This window comes from Anopheles gambiae, chromosome X (genome assembly GCF_943734735.2).
Source record: "Anopheles gambiae chromosome X, idAnoGambNW_F1_1, whole genome shotgun sequence".
NCBI classification, from domain to species: domain Eukaryota; kingdom Metazoa; phylum Arthropoda; class Insecta; order Diptera; family Culicidae; genus Anopheles; species Anopheles gambiae.
In genome coordinates this window covers 18,595,562-18,616,210 of record NC_064600.1, presented here as the reverse complement: position 1 = coordinate 18,616,210, position 20,649 = coordinate 18,595,562, and the positions used below count along the sequence as shown (strand labels likewise).

Here is a 20,649-nt window from a genome sequence, read left to right as displayed (position 1 = left end):
TTTGAAAAAAACACACAAAAAAACTTCATTCAATAAATGAAGAAGACTCTTTTTTTACTCGTAAGCTGTTTTTGACAATAAAATTATCACTTTTCTTCTTCTTCTTCTTTGGCTCAACAACCGATGTCGGTCAAGGCCTGCCTGTACCCACTTGTGGGCTTGGCTTTCAGTGACTAATTGATTCCCCCCCATAGCAGGATAGTCAGTCCTACGTATGGCGGCGCGGTCTATTTGGGAATTGAACCCATGACGGGCATGTTGTTAAGTCGTACGAGTTGACGACTGTACTACGAGACCGGCTTCAAAATTATCACTAATATCGGGAAATTAATGCGCTTCAGAATGCTTCCGACTATTACAACTTCTCCGACGGCTCCAACTGGTTCCAACTGGCTCCGTCGGTTTCGACGGCCCCAACGGCTCCAACCGGCTCCGTCGGCTCTAACCAGCTCCAACTGGCTCCAACCGGCTCCGTCGGCTCCAACTGCTACGACGGCTCGGACCGACTCCAGCTGCCGACTAGCGGCTCCGACGGCTCCGACGGCTCCGACGGCTCCGGACGGCTCCGGACGGCTCCAACGGCTCCAACGGCTCCAACGGCTGCGACGGCTCCGGACGGCTCCGATGGCTCCGACGGCTCCAGCTGCCGACTAGCGGCTCCGGACGGCTCCGGACGGCTCCGACGGCTCCGGACGGCTACGGACGGCTCCGACGGCTCCGGACGGCTCCGACGGCTCCGGGCGGAATCGACGGTTTGAATTTTTCGGAATCGGAGCCGGAGTAGCAATGCTCGGAGGCGATTCCAAGCCGTGGGTGCGATTCCGGTTACCCATCACTACACCGTACGCGTTCGGGTTATCACAAAACGCTCGAACGTCTCGTGCGCGCTCATGCGCCCATGCGCCCGGAAACCTGAACGCACCTTCCCCCGCGGTGCGATGCTCCTCCACCTCCTCTTCGCCGAACGATCCCCATTTCTCTGTGCGCTTACCGGCAACGCTAAGCGGCTGTCGGAATTGAAGTCGGAAAATGAACAGGAAAATGTCAAATCAGCTCTTGGAGCCGGGCGTCCGGAAAAGCCTACGCACCCCTTCCTCCGTTTTTTGCTTGAATAAAGCAGAGGTAGAGAGTGTGTGTGTATGTGTGTGTGTGTGTGTGTGTGTGTGAGAGAGAGAGAGAGAGAGAGAGAGAGAGAGAGAGAGAGAGGAAGAGAGAAAGAGGGATAAATTATGTTTGCGGTTTTCATTGTTTTTTTTTTTTTTATTTGAATTGTTAGCTAGTTGCTACCCGCGTTGCTAGGTTCGTTCCTGGGACAAGCTCTTGCTAGAATGCCATTAGTCTGCCTTTTTGATGTAATGTTAAGTTATGTAATTTTGTTGAATGAACCCAAATATACTATTCTGCAAGTGGATTCGCTACACGTTGGAGTTTGAAACGTACAACACAGAGCGAGCACCCTACCCGAGAAAGAGCGAGCCAGTGAGCGAGCGAGCTTTTCAGATTTGAATTTCAAGTCAATTAACCCGTCGGAAACTCAATTCGAAAATTCAATCACTCCCTCAGCGTTCCCGTACCCACAACCGTACGCGGGGCGAAGGCGCTTGGTTTTTCATCTTCCTAATCTATCTTCCACCATCCGCCTTCGGAAGTGTTTGTGTGTGTGTTAGTGTAACCTGAATCCGTCGTGGGCAACGTGTAGGAAAGCAGGGCGCAAGTCATGCGATAAGGAAAAACCATCCCTCCGGTTACCGGTCCCGCGTGGAAAATCTAAAACTCTAGCACATGCCCCCTCGGTGATTTGGTCTGCATTTCCACACACTCACCGACGCTGTTGTGTTTCTAAGTGTGTGTCTGTGTGTGTCTTTATAGCAAGACGAAGCAACAGAGCTCGGTGTTCTGATAAGCTTCGTTTCGAAGCGAAGAAATGCAGACACACGATAGGGATGAGCGGAAAGATAAGGGAAGCCATACCCTCTCTCGTTGAATCCAACTAACACAAAGCGAGAGAGAGAGAGAGAGAGAGAGAGAGAGAGAGAGAGAGAGAGAGAGAGAGAGAGAGAGAGAGAAAGAGTGAGAGGACACGCTGCTGCTCGCCACAGAGAACCACAGAGAAAGTTTGTCCTTCGCGGTTATCCTACACCCCCGCTTCCCCCGCCCCACGTCTGGTCTCTTGCGTACTCCGTACTCCGGCGCTACGTACGAGACCGCGAGCGTGCAGTTGCGCACTTGTGCTGCCGAGGCGCGCGCACGCGTTTGTGTTGGTGGCGCGTACGACACGCCGTTCGACGGCATTTGTGGCTGAGTGTGTGTGTGTGTGTGTGTGTGCGAGTGCACTTGTACACGCTCTGGTGGGACGACGGTTTTTCCGAGCCGTGTCGGTCAGTCGACATCCCTACCCGTAAACGAATTGGGCTACACATCGGGTGTGCCTCCGCGTGGACCCACGTTTTGAAAGCGGCACGGATTGTCTCCGCGGTCCGCACGAGCCATACAACAAAAAAAAAAAACCGCGCACCCCAATATTGCCCCTAATTCTACCCCGCACAAACAGCAACACAAACGCACACGAAAGCGCAAAGAAGCGTGGTGGTGGGTGTCATTAAGATCGAAACGCGTCCTGCATGTAAAAATCTGGCAGCAGCAGACCAACGCACCAGCCAGTCCGTGTGCGGCGTGTGTAAGGCAATTGCCAGCAAAACGGGAGCCGTTGTGAGCGTGCCGGAGGAGCAGCGCACTGTGTGTAGTGGCCGTACTTCGTCGTGCAGAAGCCGCCCCCATTCAACCCACGCTGTGTAGATGGTTGTTGGTGGCTCCCCAGCACCGGGAGCGCAACATTCCCAGTGACAGTGGCAGGTTGCGAAGAGGCAAGGTCCGGCACCCGCAGAGGACGACCACGGCGACGACGGAGACGACGACGGCCACTAGACCGCCACGAGCCGACGGTGGCAGCGCGGGAGAAGCAATGGTGCCGCCGCAGGCCAACGCCAAGTGGTCGTAATATTCCTGCCCACGCTGCTCCGCCCGCACCACCACCCACCAATCAACTCTCCATCCAGCACACCGCCACCTGTGTGTCCAGCACCGCTATCAGCACCCTCTATCAACCCGTACCGTCCCGTACTGCGCGGTAAGTAATGGCGGCGGTGATCTCCCCCCTCCCCATCCCTTTTGTTCGCGTCCGTATCCCTTCGCTAGGAATCGTGCCAGGGAATGTGACACCAACATCTGGTATCTTTATTCCGAGACGCCAGACCCTAGCGGTACCGTCCACCAATAAATGTTGTGCTCTTGTTTGATGGTGCGGATGGCTCCAGCCGTCTTGGAGCTAGTGCCTCAAGCCGTCTTTCAATGCTCCTGAACACCCACCTGCTAGTCGCCAGCCCCCCACCAAAAAAAAGGAGCATTCCTGCTCTTCAGGACTTTGCGGCAATAAACCAACCACGCTGTTTACTACCTCCATCGCCCGAGGAATTGAAGTGGACGAAGAGCGTTGTAAAAGGGAAGAAGAAGAAGAAGCAGACATCTTCATTCACACATCGGCATTAGTGGATGAGATAAGAGCCGGGTTGAGACGAATGTTTTGAAAGGTTTTTTTTGAGCTTTTTTTGTTGTTCTGTGTTATCCCAAACGCCATTAAACGGTTTAATGTTCATGTGCATGGTTTGCAACGCTGGAACACTCAGTAACGTCTAATGGCGTTTGCCGGGGGTGTGTATATATGGTCCACAAAAAAAAACAAAACAAAAAAAAACCTGCAGTACTATGCATTAAACACACACACCCCCACAATTACTCAACGGGCGATGTAACGCGCCAAAAGCAATGATGTCATGTTTTACAATGTCCCATAAACCTTTTGCCTTTGCCAGGCTGAGGTTTACGTCCTAGGTGTAGGGTAGGGGGGGGGGGGGGGGGGAGCGTTTTTTTGTTGTTCTTGCTGAAACGGTAAACTAGAGCACACAGGGACAATCAATCCGCCAGGCCAACCGAAGGACGATCGATGCCCGAAAGACGACCCATCGTCGCCAGCGCCATTTCTCAATGTCAAGTCAATGTTGCGTGAAGTAAGGGACCCGCTGATTTTGGAAACAAACTCACCGTAATGCACGCTTTGGGGAGTCGTTTTATTTCTGCTAACGATAAATTTATTAAATTTCACTAACTTATATCTAATATCAACGGCATTACCCGCTTTCGTTAACACTCCTCTCGTGACTTTTGCCATTCTTTGTTTATGCGCTTTCGTAGATGCCCGGCATAGTAGTGTTTCAGCGACGATGGTCCGTCGGTTCGGACGATCTCGTAGTTCCCGGTCTGTTCCTGCTTGTCATCCATTTCATATGGTAAGTGTCCCGCTGCATCTAGCCCACCTGCTGCCCCCAGCATAGGCGCCGCTCATCATCGCAACTATCACACCCTTTCACAGGCTCGTCGTGCTGATGGTGATGACGCTAACGTTTCACTTCGATCGAGCGGAGTATTGCATACTACAGCTATGGTACTTCCAGATTGGGTACATGATACTGCTGGCAGGTAGGGGAAGCGTTAGACCATTCCGGTTCGTGGGCGTTTTTGTTTTTGTTGTTGTCACTCATCCTGCATACTTCCTTCCCACCAGTGTGCATGTGCCTGGAGCTGTCCATCTGCGTAGTGTCGATGCGGGGCAGCATCCTCGACACCGAACCGAGAGCATCGATGCAGTACCTGCTGTACGCCCGCGTCCTGCTGATGCTGGTCGATCTCGGGCTGCTGACCGCTGGCATCATCTGGCTGCGCGATAACTACGCGACCTGCCCGGCCGAGGAACCGAAGGAGGTGGTGCTGGCCGCGATCGCCTGCAATCTGTTCGTGATCCTGAGCATGTTTACAACCGTCTGGTGCACCTTCGATCCGGCCGGCCGGTCGTGGGTGAAGATGAAGAAGTACCAGCGGTCGATGCGCGAGTCCGAGTCGCGGTTCAACTACAAGCGGAGCGGCAGCCGGAGCCGCAACTGGCGCCAGCGCAAGGTGATCCGGGCGTACCAGGACAGCTGGGACCATCGGTGCCGGCTGCTGTTCTGCTGCATGGGCAACAGTGACCGCAGCCGCAACTCGTTCACCGACATTGCCCGCCTGTTGAGCGATTTTTTTCGCGACCTCGACGTGGTACCCTCGGACGTGGTGGCCGGCCTGGTGCTGCTGCGCAAGTTTCAAAAGCTGGAGCGGGAAGTTATCGTGCGACAGGTAAGGGGGCGGTAGGGACAGCGTTCGGCTGTTCGATGAGAGACACGGGAGTCAGGGGGACGAAACATTGCTAACGAACCCGTTCCCATCTTCTCACAGCAAAAGAACGGAACGCACAAATTTCTATCGGGAGTCCCCATAACCGCTAGTACCCAGTTCCTGGCCCTCAACGACCCGGTAGATTACGATCATTTCCAGGTAAGCGATGTTAGCGCCGTGTCCTATCAGTATCGATTTACTAGCTCGATTTCTTAATCGGAACTCTCTCCCCGTTTTGGCAGGCGGTTATTCGGTATATGTACTTTGCGCAAGGTGCGTACGGTTGGCCCATGTATCTGATGAGCCACTCGAGCACCGGCGTATGTCAATTGGCGTCCGAGCTACGGTACTGCTTTTGCAGGCGAATGCAGGTCGACGTGGTGGACGATAACTGCTGCTTCTGCAACTACGCGGCGTTGAAAAAGATGCTGGAGCTGGGTGAGGTACTGTGGCACCGGCTTAGAGATCCGTCGGTCTCCCCTGTGCAGAAGTAATTCTTAATCTACCGTATCTACCTGCTTCGCCGTCTTCCCAACAGGTTGAGGTGATCTACGCTACATATCACGTCGATATCGCCGAGACGCCGTTCTTCGTTGCGATCGATTACAACTACAACAAGATCGTCATCAGCATCCGCGGTACGCTCAGCATGAAGGACGTGCTCACCGATCTGAATGCCGAGGGTGAGCCACTGCCGCTGAACCCGCCGCGGGAGGATTGGCTCGGGCACAAGGGTATGGTGCAGGCCGCGATCTACATCAAGCAGAAGCTGGAGGAGGAGAATCTCATCCAACGAGCTCTCAAACACAATCCGGCCCGGGGAACGCAAGGTTTCGGCCTGATATTGGTGGGCCATTCGCTCGGTGCCGGTACGGCGGCCATACTGGCGATACTGATGAAGCAGGAGTACGAGGTATTGCATTGCTACAGCTACTCGCCGCCAGGGGGACTGTTAAGGTAGGTCGCCGTTAAGGCCGGGGTACATTGTACGTACTCGCTAGTGAATTTTTTATTCTCACTAGCGCATCTGGCGGCAACCAGCACAAGCTAGTGGTCGGTATAATTTATGTGTTAACATTATTCATACTTGGCGTCGCATCAATTTATGACAAGGCTATCTGTTTTCCGTTTAAAATGTTGATCAACGTCGATAAATTGATACAAATCAGGCCGTCGAGTGTTCGATTGTCGTTACTTTTTGACAGATAAATTATACCAGCCTCTAGCTTACACCCGCCGCTGTTAGGTGGCATACGCGTACACAAAAATTACACTAGCGAGTACGATCATTGCAACCCGGCCTTTAGACGCCGTTGGAGCGAGATGCTAATCAGTTCGAATTGAAATTTGGCCTACTCCTGCCTGTTTAGCATGCCTGCGATAGAGTACAGCAAGTCGTTCATCACCTCCGTGGTGGTGGGCAAGGATGTGGTACCGCGCATCGGGCTCTACCAGATGGAGGCGCTACGGGCGGACCTGATCAATGCGATCCAGCGCAGCATCGACCCGAAGTGGAAAACGATTGCCTGCTCGGTGATTTGCTGCTGCTGCGGACCGGAACCGACCTCCGTGATGATGATGTCGACGAAGGACTCGAACGTGCAGCGCTACAAGCAGGACCGCAACAGTGCCCGCCAGAGCACGGTACACCCGAACGACAACTCGATTGCACTCACGCTGCACCATCCGCTTTATCCGCCGGGTCGCATCATACATATCGTTCGACACCATCCAGCCCAGGAAGAGTAAGTGCACGCTGCGACTGTTGCCTCTGGCAGGCACCGCAATGCTTGCTAATCCACTGCTTATACTTATTCCGTGCTAGGCAAATGTTGAAAAAGCGTGACCCGGTGTACCAAGCGATTTGGGCCGACAATAAGGATTTCGACGAGGTGCTCATCTCTCCGGTGATGATACAGGACCACATGCCCGACACCGTACTGGCAGCACTTGAGAAGGTACGGTTCGTGTGTACTTACGCGCTAATAGTTTGTAGTTGGGAATGTATTTTAACACAGCTCAGGTAGTGGGCGCGAGGCGTGGTGCCTTCGCGGTTTTAGGGTTGTAGTGTGTTCGGCTCCAGCGAGTACAAGCTCAACTTGGCCCGCACCGGCTTGCAGCCATGGCGAGTAGCGTTGATTTGCTTTGCCACCTGCTGGACGACGTATCCGCCGGTGACGGTGTCTAGCTCCATGCCCAGCTTGTCCGCTTCCCGGCGAATGCATTCCTCCAGCTCGCTGCTCCCGATCGGCCTAAACTCGAACAGCCGCGCCTCGGGAATGGACTCCGCCAGCAGGGTCGCTTGCCGCAGCTTGCGCGGTGCCTCCGCCTGGAACACAAACACCATCTGTAGTTGCAGATGGTACTGCTTGCTAATTGCACGCAACCGTTCGCATATCCTCGTCACGAGCCGCGCCCCGTCCAGGCTGACGTGGTCCATCACCAGCAGGTAGTGGGCACAGTTGCCGTGCGTAAGCGCGGCACGCTGTATCCGGAACAGCGTCGCCTTGAATGCGGCGTAACGCTTCCGCTCGTCGCTGTACTCGCTGCCGGTTACGTGCAGGACGTTCGCCGGGTACGGATAGTGCTTCGCGAGCAGGCTGGCCGTCAGGCTTTTGCCCACCCCAGTGCCTCCCACGAACAGTGCACAGGTGAGGGGCGTTTTGCCCACTGTCTGAAACCAGTGGCCGAGCTCGGCGGCAAGATGCGGCTGGCCAATCACCGCGTCTTCCACCGCCTGCAGGATCGGTGTGAAGTTGGCGGGCCGCTTCGAGCAGAGGGCGCTCATTTCCTGTGCCAACTGCTCGTGCGCCATGTGGTATTGGTGCTTAAGCTCTTGGTAGAAATGGTTAGAGGCTCCTAGATAGACGCCCAACGTGCCTATGCCAGCAAGAAGCAGTAGCGTTTTAAGAATTTTCCAAACCATCGAGCCTGAACGTTCGGCAGGCGAGTTGTTCTTAGCGTGCCGTCTGTCGTCTTTTTTCGGCTGCACGTTTAACTTCCGTATGCTGCAGGATGATCGGACTCGCGGCTCCCGGTTTGCGTCCCTGGATGAGCTGCTCTCGTACTCCGGTACCTCGTCCGTATCCATTGGTTCTGGTTCGGTGTTCATCTGACGAGAAAACAGGAAAAAGAGCGGAAAAAGGGAATACAATTGAATGGTATTGTAAGAGTTTAAAGCAGAAATGGCAAACTGGTAGCCACCTAGATCTTTCGGTGTGACTCGCGACCGCTTTAGCTAAAGCTATATCTAGTTTTCATTACTTCTTCTACAGCACATTTCAGGCAATGCCGGATATGAAAATATTTTTAACTTTGCAGGTTTTTTAACTAATTGTCAGACTGTTCCTGACTGACCAACACATCGTCACAAAACCTTAACGAAGTTTTCCCCTACCTTATCTGTAAGCATGTATGTACAAAAAAATAAGGTGAAACACCAAAAAATGTTTGAATTGTAGAAGAAAAATGAAACCTGTATATTTTGCGCATAACGAGCATTCAAATCCGGTCACTTTGATTTTGTTCAGTGATAGCAAAATTAATAAAAAATCTTTTTTATTAGTTTAAAAAATTCAAATCATATTCAAATCAAGAAAAGCTATTTGTTTAGCTTCAAACTCGCACAAAATTATATGTGATTTTTGAACATTACTTTTTTTAATACTTAAACAAACAATAAGGGTACTTGGAGACCAAAAGAGCAATTTCTGTAAGCAAAAGGGTTCGACAAATTAAACAAAATCGCTCAACCAATGGGAATGATAAACGCAAGCTCTGACACTTTTTTGCATATTGTTTCGGGAACCCTTCTTTAGGAATAGTTGCCAGTGCTGCAAAATGTCATGAGCATCACGAGATGTTAACCAACGAAAACAATGAATGTATCCGTGGTAGCTTGATGCTCATTGCCGATGCTCGATTAAAGTGCGTTATGACAAGCCGAACACGACATGCGAGTGCTTGAGTCAAACCCGATACTCTGATTGACAAGCTGAGTTTAATGACGACGCAAGCATAATCATGATTTTTTCTGGCTATGAACGGTGCTGCCAAATGCCATAAATCACTATTTCAGTCATCAACACTCATGACTGAAACGAAGCTCAAGTCAGACCACGTACACAACTGAAATGATCAGAGGTGAGACTCAAACAATTGGATCAATCACAGCTCCCATGACTATCGTGATGATCCCCAACACAAAATGTCGCGGATAAGTGACTGACCAAGAGTTGGTTGCACAAAATGTCACAAAGCATGTGATAGTCGCACCAACTGTTCGAGTCTCAACTCTGATCATCACAATACAGCTCCTGACGCTGACATGACATTTTGTTTCAGCCTGATGACCTGAGCCAGTCATGACAAAACTGTGTCTGTGACATTTTGCAGAACTGATCACAGTAAAAAAAGTCATGGCTGATCTAGCGATGGTCGCAAAAATGTCACGAAGCATGTATTGGTCACACCAATCGTTTTGAGTACCGCCTCTGGTTATTGTACAATTGAGTACGTGACGCTGACATGGATTTTGTTTCAGTCAGATTTTTTTATCACATTTAATGTGACATTTTGCAGCACTGATCGTTGCAGCTTAGAACCTATACTTCAAAAAAATGTTTAGAAGTCAGCTGAATTTAGATGTCACCAAAAACACGTGTTACTTTTGATAGGATTTTACAAACGATTTCAAGCTAGTGATTGCTAGCTAGTAATTTGGGTACTTATCTTGTTAGGTGGCACAACATTATCCAAATTTGAAAATATGGCCTATGTCCAATTGAAAATAGTCTGCTACAAACGTGCTTTGGGAAAACGTGTCTTAGATTTAATAACATTTATTTTACATTAAAGTTGTTATACTGTTGTAGCGTAACTGTTTCCCAACATCAAATCAAAAGTAACTGCTAACTGCAAATGAGTTTGACATCGCTGGTTGAAAACTTTTCTTCTCCACCCGCAGGTCGTCGCGTCGATTGGACCGCAAAAACCGCACCGACAGTTCACTAGCCCACCGCCGGTCGTGCCGGACGTCGGGGGCGGCCCGCTAGCGTTCGGAGCACAGTCAACCGTAAGCCAAACACTTCCACCCACTCTCGCCTCACCTGTCGCACAACATAAGATCTGTCTGGAAACTTCTTTTACCAACATGCAATTGCTACAGCTACACCGGGGCGAGTCGCACCAGCACCAGCAGCAGTCGCATCCGTTCGCCGACCATTCGAAGGCGTCCTCGCTAGCGGGCAGCGTGGTGCTCGGGCAGCCGAGCGCCCAGTCCAGCCTGGTCGACGATAGCGGCATCCCGCAGAGCATCTCCGGCCCGAGCGAGGTGACCACTGTGATCCTAGCGGAAGTACAAAGCGCGGCTCCCCCGCTGGCAGCCGTATCATCACCACCACCACCACCGTCAGCACTACCCTGCTCCACCTTAGCCACCGCGCGCGTCCCGCCGACCGCCGGCAAAACGCTCAACTTTATCGCTTCGGCAAACCCGACGCGTAACGATATGTACCTCATGTTTCAGCCGGCCCAGGTGGCCGGTGGTCCGGTCCGGGGCGACAGCCTGTCCCTCGGCATAACGCGCCGTAACTCGTACGAGGTGCAGAAGATCGATCTGATCCACGATGACTGGTTCGGGATGGCGCCGCTCGCCAGCCCGGAAAGCCTGTCTGAGCTGTCCAGCATCAGCTCACGGGCCAGCATGTCCCTGCCGGACAAATGCTTCGAGGGAGGGGCGGTTGGCAGCGGCAGTGGCAAGGAGGCGCGCCAGCAGCGGGGGCCCACTGACCCGCTCGCGGCGGAATCGCAGCTCCACACGCCCAAGGTGCTGCGCCGCACGCCGAAGGTGACCGGCAATCTGTCAACCTGCGCGGAGGACGCCCGCACCGTCTACCAGTACAAGCGGATGGGCAAAATCTTCGTCCTCAATCAACCGTCGTCCGACTCGAGCACCACGCTGGACAGCTACGACAACGAGCAGGCGGTGGCGGCGGCGTCCGGCTCCACTTCGCTCGAGGAGAACGGGCTGCTGGCGACGATCAGCGAGAAGGACATTGCACCGCTCGTCGCTGCCAATGGCAGCAGGGCGCCGGCCCCGGTGGACGATCCCAATGGTAACAGCACCGCCCGGTGCATCTCCAGCTGCCCGGCCTGTCCCTGTCGGACTGCGGCGGGCGGCAAATGCTGTCCCAAGTTTAATCACCGCGAGTGTTACAACTACAAGTACACGTCGTTCAACGTCTTCAAGTTTAGCAAGGCGAGCAGCAGCAGCAGTAGCGGTACCGCCATTCCGCCCCCACCTGCAGCAGGAAACGAGGACAATAATAATGTTTACCAATCACCGGCGCTGCAGTCCGGGCCGGCGATGAAGGCTGGCCTGCTCGAGTCACACTTTCCAGTATTCTACGGCAAGGGTGGTGGTGGTGTGGATGAGAGTGCAGCGGTCGGCACGCCTTCCTCCTCCATCTCGCCGCCCACTACCACTGCCCGATCCGTCAAACCGCTGGTTCCGATACGGCTCGGTGGTGTCGTGCACCACGACTCGGTGGTGGTGGTGGCGGCAGCGTCCGCTGCCAATGCGCAGGAGCCACGAAACGAAACCTTCCCGCTGCTGGTCAACCTGGCTGAACATTCGTCCCCGAACGGAGGGTTTGGGCGCAGGAAAAACACCGTACATCCGACCGACCGGCAGCTGATCGCGGTCGATGGGTTTCATCCGCCCGGCGCGGACAGTGCCGACGGGCCGGGTTTGTCCATCGGCTCTCACCATTCTCTTAGCAGCAGCGGCGGCAGCAGCAAGCAGCAGCACCACGCCCAGCAGGTGCACCAAAGCGAAAGTAACGTCTAATTCCACCCCCTACCCACCCACCCCCTGTTGTTGAGCCCAAACCCAAAGTAGAACGAACGTGTCCGCGGGATAAAAGTCTGCTTTACTTATGCTGTTTTTTTTTTAAATCTCCAATCACACAACTAAATCACTTTCCCAAACCGAAATGGACTGTGTTAGTGTCTTGCGGTCTTCATAACAAAAACTTTTTGTTCATTCAGGGGCATAAGAGGATCTTGTGGTCATGCCGGGTTTTGCTAAGGCTTCAAACAGATGACATTATTACCAGCAGACACCAAACGCTGGTAGAAATAAATAGAGCTTTGAGAACCATAGCTCTTGAAGTTGAAGCCTGAGGCCCCTGTGTTGGGCCTGTGTTTGGTCTTTTTTCGATTTTCTATGTTGTTCTTGAAGACGTTGAGTTGAAAAATCATCTACTGAGTGCAAAAAAGGAAACACTGCAGGCAGCTACAATATCAGAAGATGAACAGTCCTGAACCTTGCAAAGGATATGAAGCGTAATGCTGTACAAAAAATCAGCAACTTTTTGCTTTAAATCTTTTGTCCCGACGGCAAGCGTCCCTGTGGGCTGTGGGCGATGAGGAATCGCTTCTAGTTCGCTAATTCACTTGACTTCTCCCCTGACAGTGAGTGGAGTGATATTAAGAATTACCTCCGGAGGTTCGGAATAGGAATACGATTTTTTATTCGCGTCTGTTGACTACTGCTCCCTGGCAACCACTACTTTTGCTCAACCAGGACCAAGCGGGACCCGAAGAAGTGTACAGTTGTGCCAAAAGCGAAAGACAGATGGAGAGAAAGAGAGATAAATAGAAAGTAATAAGAAGAAGACAAACAAAAACAAAACAACAAAAATAAAAACGAAATCAAACCAGCCTACAGAAGCGCATACCCGCGCATGCACGTGGTCCCGTGCGTTACGAGATCTTTTGCCAACGGATTTCCACATTCCCTGACGGCTGCAGCTGGCGCAATGTTATTATCATTTCAGGAGCGGCCAGGGCTTGCTGGCACTTTGTTTAGGGTCGAGGAGGTTTTGTTGAAATTACATCCCCGTCATGATAGTACCTCCAGATTGATTAGGTGCTCACTAAATGCTAGTCAAATAGTAGGGAGATATATATATATATATATATATATATATATATATATATATATATATATATATATATATATATATATATATATATATATATATATATATATATATATATATATATATATATATATATATATATATATATATATATATATATATATATATATATATATATATATATATATATATATATATATAAATATATATATAATTTATACATTTAAAGTGCAGCGATACTCCGTTGAAGAATCTCGAATTGTGAATGTCAATTTTACTATACACAACACGCGAGTTCGTGCGCGAGGCTTGCCGCAAGCCAACACGCGGCAAGCCGAGGGGGAGGAAGGGAAACTTTGCGCAGAGCATTTATAGAATGAGTAGAGTGTGCAGCAAAACTACGTTGGAAACTATGAAAGATAGAGCGAGGAAGGAGGAGACTAAAGATAATTAGAATAACGAGAAAAGAATTGTTGTAGCGTAATTGATAAACCAAGACAAAAAGAAAAAAAAAACAAACACTAAATTCGAATATTAGATGGATGGACAAACGAAAGGGTACTATATTCTAAATTTACGATCTTATTAATCAACTGCAGGACGGCGTAGGCGAGAGATTACGTGTAAACGTAAGCAAAACAAAAAAACTACACTTAAATTAAAAGCGGGCAAAATAGCCGAGATATAAATTGAAATTGATATAAAATTCCAATTAAAACCGAAAAAACGGGAACGCATTTAAACAAACCCTTTAAAGCCAATTTTACTAAAACAATATATTTCCCTTACTATCTCTCCGCCTCTCTTTCATGGACAAACAAAGATACACAAACAAACCCCCATCCTACTGAATCTAGAGATAAAAATTCTTTACAACGTCCAAGAAAAAAGAACAATAATAGTCCAGCAAGAGCGCGCTCGCGTTTGCAGCCGCGTGTTTCTTTGGTTTTGTGTTTCTCCTTTCTGGGATAGTTCCATAGTTATTCATTTTTGTCCGCCAAATATAGAAACAAACAAGCCCTAGGGATCGCAGGCAGGCATATTTTTGACAGGTTTTACAAAACACACACACACACACACACACAAACAGCGAAAATAATCGCAATTGCAACAGCGCGTGTATTCTAAAACTGATTCAGTTCCGAACAAATCGCAAACCCAAGTATAAAAAACGTATGCATCTAGCCCGGTGTAGCCTATCGACAATGATATATTGTGTTACTAGAGGATGCGCTAGCAGAACTATTGATATTTTGAATAAAAAACAAACAGAAACGGATTTTTTTCTAACTCCCTTATTCTAGGCATGCGGTAGAGGCAGCTAACACTTTCAGCCCGGCGCTAATTTCCATCAACTTTCCGGTACGTCGGCATTAGTGATGGGAAAAGTGAAGTTTTCGTCGAAATCGATTCCGGCTAGCTCCGATGTTTTCTGGAATCGATTTCGGATAGCAGGACCGGAATCAGTTTCCGGAATCGATTCCAGAATTGGCTCCGGAATTGACTCCGGAATCAGAATTGGCTCCGAAACCAGAATTGGCTTCGAAACCGTAGTTAGTTTCGGCATCCCTATATGAATAGACGTTTGGATCCAATGATGCTACGCATTAATAGCCGCAAAGAGTAAAAATTTACTTTTAAACGATCTGTTCTCATTGAAATTCCTAGACTTACAGGGTTTTCGAGGATTATATAGACCTGTTCAGCGAGTTGTAGATTCGTTCAGGCATATAATAGACTCTTTCAGCGAGATATATAATTGTTCGGATGTAGGCGTAGACATGTTCAGCGATTCTATAGTGCTGTCATTTGTTTTGTTTACACACTGTGCCGCAGGGTTCAATTTTTCATTCTTAAAAGTCCTAAAATAAGCTAATAATAATTCCTCAAGCTGGTTAATACATAAATTAGTTGAAAAAAGCATATCTTTTCGAAAACCGTTTGTTTACCTTCTGATGAGAATGATGCAAGCTGCAGTCCAAGGGGTACGAAAGTTACAGCTCTACAGTATAACCGATCATGTCTACGCCTACATCCGAACAATATCTCACTGAAAGAGTCTATTATATGCCTGAACGAATCTACAACTCGCTGAACATGTCTATATAATCCTCGAAAACCCTGTATATCGTGTCTGAAACATCTTATTTCAAATCAAGAACTGATTCTCATTCCGTAGCTAATTCCAAATCTGGGATCATTTCTGATTCCGTTACCGGAGCAAAATACGATCCCCAGGACGATTCCGATTCCAGTGCCGATTCTGATTCCGGAGCCAACTCCGGTATCTGCTCCGGTATCGGCTCCGGAATTGATTCCGAGCTCCCACCACTAGTCGGCATCGCCAACGCAAGCAGTTGATTTTGAACAAAATATGCAGGAATCAGAATTGATTTTTTGCTATAATTTCAACTCTTCTCCGTTCATCAATACGCTAGTGTGAGATTTTTATAAACCGTAAAAATTCTTAGAACACGATTCTTCTATCTGTTCGATTTTCATGTGGTCTTCTACCGCTGCTATTCATGTGGGTTGTTCCCTACAGTAGTTCTAAATGATTGTTGTTTTGCGGCAAAAGACCGGTGGCCGTCCCCTGGGCAGAGGCGGATTAGCCAGTCCGCAAACTAAGCTGCCGCAACTAAGCTGGGCCTCCAAATAAGGAACACACTCTCCGCTCACAACTAAGTTTGCTTTTCAATCATTCTCTGGTTTATAACTCCTCATACAACTTCTCGCTCGACAGAATCGCCTACATTCGTGGGATCGCTTAGGGCCCTTGCTCTTGTTAATGCGGATGCTCTGCCCCAGGGAAAGTTCACGGGCGACTGAACGTGAACAATTTCACCGTAGTCTTTTAGGTAAGATGATGGACTGTGCTGGCTACTCTTCTATTTGTTGTTGTTCGTACCTCACCAGGAAACAGCAGTGCTGCACCGTCACAGGCTCGAGGCCTCCAGCGACCGGTTGGTCGGTCCACCACGCGTGCAGCCCAACAGGGAGAAAAACAATTCAGGGGCTTAAATATATGTGCAATGTGCTGCTGTCTTCTTACCTTTCCGCGGGCTTTTAGTGAGTGAACCGTCGACAAATGGATTACACTTTTTTTTTGTTTTCAATCAACAAACACGCCAGCAACTACTGGAGCTGCCAAAATGATCGCTCTGCTTGTTTATCACAGCTGCTGCAAGAGGAAACAAGAAAGCGGGAACTTTTAAATCTTCAGTCTCTTTTCCAGAAACCTACGATTCCTACGAACCTACGTCTCTTTTTCTTACCTACGATTTGCACAATGGATGCCGGCTGGTCGTGCTGTTTCCTTGCACTGATTGCCACAGCTGACGGTTGACCGGTGTGTATTTTGATTTTTGGAATTTGACGTTTGAACAAAACGGCACGATCAAGGTGGAATCAAGGACCGTAAAGATATCAGGTCAAGTTAGGCACTGGTCTAATCTTGTTGCGCGCAACATTGTTGCAGACAAAATGTATGGATTTTGACAGCTAGCGCAACTTTGTTGCATGCCAAATTCAATCCAATTTGATTTTTGTCTGGCAACATTTTCTATTTACCTTGGTCATGGTAATCGGGTGTATGAAATGACACAGCAGCAGCGTGCGTTTTGTTGACATCCGATAAATTTGGATTTTAAGCATTTATAATACATTTTTGGTGTATATTTTGTTTTTTCAACACTTCATTCAATAAATGAATGATAAAAAATAAACTCTGAGCTGTTAATTGGCAATTTTTTTACGCTAAACAATGTCAAAGCGAAATGTTGCCAGCAACATTCATAGACCACCTCAGCGATATGTTGCCGAGCAACAATGTTGCGCGCAACAAGATTAGACCGCTGCCTTATAAGCTCGTTTTGACAGCTAGGTGGAAGAAGAATCGACCAAGGTGTATGGATATTAGGAGGTGAAGTGCTTCAGAGCAATTTGACATTTCACGACTTGACATAACAATACTGGGGGCTCCGGTATTAAAATCGGGGAGGGCTGGAGGGGGGTATAGAAAATTGTATGCGATTTGACATAACAATACTCAATGATGGCGCCCAGAAAACGCGCTAACAATTCACCTTCTTAATAAACACACCTTGGAATCGACGAAGAAAACTGACAGTTAGTTTTCCGCTTTTGGCGAACGCTTCAAGTTCTCGAAGGAAAATTTCCATTTTAAATCACGGACTGTATTCTAATAAACTAAAATATTCACCCAAATTGATCTCCACCAAATATTGACCATGCAAAACATAAACAATCCATCAATACATATACAAGCGGAAAACCATCTGTCAGCGGAAAACCATTCCACCCAAGGTGGAATGTATAATGAAGTGTCCAGGCGGTCCCCGAGATACACGGTACCTCTTATAGGGTAACTGTACCAGTTTTCGGCAGTGTACCTATTTTCGGCAGGGTAGCTAAAAACGTGAAATTCTGCACAAATGCGGTAAAAAATTTCACAAAATACAATTTTGTAGTGAAAGTGTACTTATTTGATATTCACATACGAAGTTTCACACCATTTCATTACGTATTTTCCAAAATATCAAATAAATTGTACTTTTTTTCGGCAGCTTTGCTGTCAGCCAATCGTTCGGCAGGTTTTGTGATTAAGAGAATCAGAACAGTAAAACAATGAAAAAGTGATGTATATTAAAGATTTTATGCTTATTTAATTTATTCTAGCTTGTTCGGAATTTTAAAATCACGATTAACAGGTTATTTTTCACTTTAAATGCTGCCGAAAATAGGTACACAGTAAATGTTCATTTTTGACAGCTCAATGTTGTGGGCTCCTGCCGAAACTCGGAACAATAACACACTTTGAATTTGGCTGAATATTTCTTTAAAAATTGATCAGAACACTACAATTCGTATATCGACACATAATATGACCTTTCTTGTACCAAATATCACCAATTTTACGACAAACAATGCACTAACTTAAGAGAAAAATAAATATTTGTAAGCCAATTCGCACCGTACGCTATAACCATCAAACTGTCAATGGCTGCTCTGTTTAAACGTCGCATCAAAATGGCTGTCAAAACGGGCCAAAATAAGCAACATAAAATTAATAATTAAAGTGCTTTTTAACACCAATCTTAGGAAAGTAAGAGTGTTAAATTGCTTTAAACATGTTTTTGTACATATTCACATTGGTACAAACATTTTCTGACCCGTATTCGGGCTGCCGAAAATAGGAACACAACCTGCCGAAAATAGGAACAAACTGCCGAAAATAGGAGCAAAATCAATGTTTGCATTTTCGCGAATATTTATGAAAAAAGGATTTGAACCGGCAAATAAAAAATATTGTAACATACTATGATAGTTTATCAACCAGAACAACAACACTTTCAAGAAAAATAATGAAAAATATTGATGTGTGAGCAATTTTTGTGAAACTGCTGCACTAGCCTGCCGAAAACTGGTACAGTTACCCTACGCGGATTCAGAGATACGCGGTTTTCTAAATTTGACAGTTCTTTGAGCAAATTGTACTGATTTGACACATCCATTGTGAAATACCAAATAATTTCCGTATTGATCGAATGTAAAATACCATTTAAAAAGGTTTCAAACTGTTCAATTCATTAGAAAAATATCAAATAATTAATTTGGTGGCTAAAACCATCCCCTACTTGCAAAATTACACGAAGATTAATGATATTTTGGCTGAAAATTACGAGATTCGACTTACGCGGAAATTCGAGATACGCGGTATTTTGCGGCCGTTTTCGGTCCCCATTAACCGTGTATCTCGGGGACCGCCTGTAGTTATAGCGCTTTTGGCGATCCCCCCCCTGGGCTCCGATTTTGACAGATGGTTTTCCGCTTGTATATGTATTGATGGATTGTTTATGTTTTGCATGGTCAATATTTGGTGGAGATCAATTTGGGTGAATATTTTAGTTTATTAGAACACAGTCCGTGATTTAAAATGGAAATTTTCCTTCGAGAACTTGAAGCGTTCGCCAAAAGCGGAAAACTAACTGTCAGTTTTCTTCGTCAATTCTTCTTCCACCTAGCTGTCAAAACGGGCTTATAACTTGACCTGATATCTTTACGGTCCTTGGGCACGATCAAGGTGGATTCAAAAATATCAGGTGGTGGACTCTAGTGCATTTTGACAATTCGTCACTTGACGTAAGGTCCCCAGGATTCAAACATTGTTTACATTAATTAAATTTGTTCATATAATTTATCTATCCCATTTTTTCGAATAAATATTCTTTAAAAATATATTTTGGACTTTGTGAATTCTTATTTAACATTGAAACATACATTAAAGTGTGTTATTTTGTGTAATTCTGTGAATTTATTCTAGAATTCTTTGTGTTTTCGACATTTTTGATGATAAAAATTAAGAAATCATTATTTTTTTTTCAATTTTTACATTAATTCCTCGTTATCTACGAGCCGCATGGACAATTTACTTGAGATTAGAACTCATGCTAGCATGATTTTAAATTTCGTGCATAAACAAATCATCAAATCTTTTGTTAATATATTACGTGTTTTCGATAATATCAATAGACACACTAAAATGCACATAATAACAAAGACATTTGTTATATTTGCTAAGCTTTGTGTGCGGAAACCAATGGTCAACGGTTCTAAAATGACGTAAAGTCCCTCAACTATGGCGACCCCCCAAAGGCCCTAATCCACCACCTGATATTTTTAATCCACCTTGGGCACGATGCAAACACGCGCACGCACACACACACACACACATACACACGTGTTGTCGCGTCTATGGAGCACTGACAGCATTGCCGCGCACACGACTGACAGCATGTGCAGCGCAGGGTGCGTCGACATAAACAAATGCTTGACCGTCCCAGGGTGGGGTCCAGAAAATATGTGGAACAGATGGTTTCTATTTGTAGCTTTCATAATGGTATGATCTGAGAAAAATGAATTTATGTGCCTCGGTGCCCAACAATGTTTCAGAACATAATCACTCATATCATCATATCATATCATATCAGTGACCGTCACTCCATATGGCAAGCCATTTCTATCCTTTTTCTTCAGTATAGTTATCATATCGTTCGGTATATTATACCCACTAGCAATGTGCTCTCTGGTGCGAACCTACGACTCCGATCGGACACCGACTATTGTTAGTCCGATTTCGACTAACTCAAAAAAAAAAAAAGCAAAATGAGAATCACTCGTTCCGCCCGGAGTCAGAGTCGTCCGGTGGTGGTTGGAGTCATCTGGAGTTGGAGTCGTTCAGAGTTGTTTGGAGTCGTTTGTAGTCGACTGGATTCGTACGCAGCAATGTGCTTGTGTTAAGGGTGTTATCATCTTTTTTTTTTTTTTGTCCGGACTCCGGACGACTCCGAGGGACGACTCTGGGAACCTCTGGGAAACTCCGGACGACTCGGGAAGACTTTGGACAACTTGAGAAGATTCC

General features: G+C 47.4%; 2 protein-coding genes across 6 annotated transcripts; one reads left to right on the top strand and one right to left on the bottom strand.

Annotated features, from left to right (window-relative positions):
- Positions 1-406: 406 nt before the first annotated feature.
- Positions 407-12,441, top strand: LOC1270435 (diacylglycerol lipase-alpha). 2 transcript variants are annotated; one of them, XM_061648516.1, is made up of 11 exons: positions 408-3,127; positions 4,249-4,343; positions 4,427-4,533; positions 4,619-5,223; positions 5,323-5,421; positions 5,505-5,705; positions 5,801-6,219; positions 6,633-7,007; positions 7,088-7,220; positions 10,229-10,336; positions 10,430-12,441. In XM_061648516.1, exons 2-11 carry the CDS (start codon positions 4,249-4,251, stop codon positions 12,110-12,112), a joined length of 3,825 nt encoding a protein of 1,274 aa, XP_061504500.1. In that variant the 5' UTR covers positions 408-3,127; the 3' UTR covers positions 12,113-12,441. The 2 variants fall into 2 exon arrangements, with proteins under 2 accessions (XP_061504493.1, XP_061504500.1); XM_061648509.1 differs by having other exon boundaries at positions 407-3,127; positions 10,229-12,441.
- Positions 4,081-16,630, bottom strand: LOC4576107 (uncharacterized). 4 transcript variants are annotated; one of them, XM_061648541.1, is made up of 3 exons: positions 16,484-16,630; positions 16,117-16,389; positions 4,081-8,374 (listed from the first exon to the last, which is right to left on the bottom strand). In XM_061648541.1, the coding sequence occupies exon 3, from the start codon at positions 8,372-8,374 to the stop codon at positions 7,319-7,321; it is 1,056 nt and encodes a 351-aa protein (XP_061504525.1). In that variant the 5' UTR covers positions 16,117-16,389; positions 16,484-16,630; the 3' UTR covers positions 4,081-7,318. The 4 variants fall into 4 exon arrangements, with proteins under 4 accessions (XP_061504525.1, XP_061504515.1, XP_061504530.1 ...); XM_061648531.1 differs by having other exon boundaries at positions 16,261-16,389; XM_061648546.1 differs by having other exon boundaries at positions 16,261-16,389; positions 16,465-16,623.
- Positions 16,631-20,649: the final 4,019 nt, after the last annotated feature.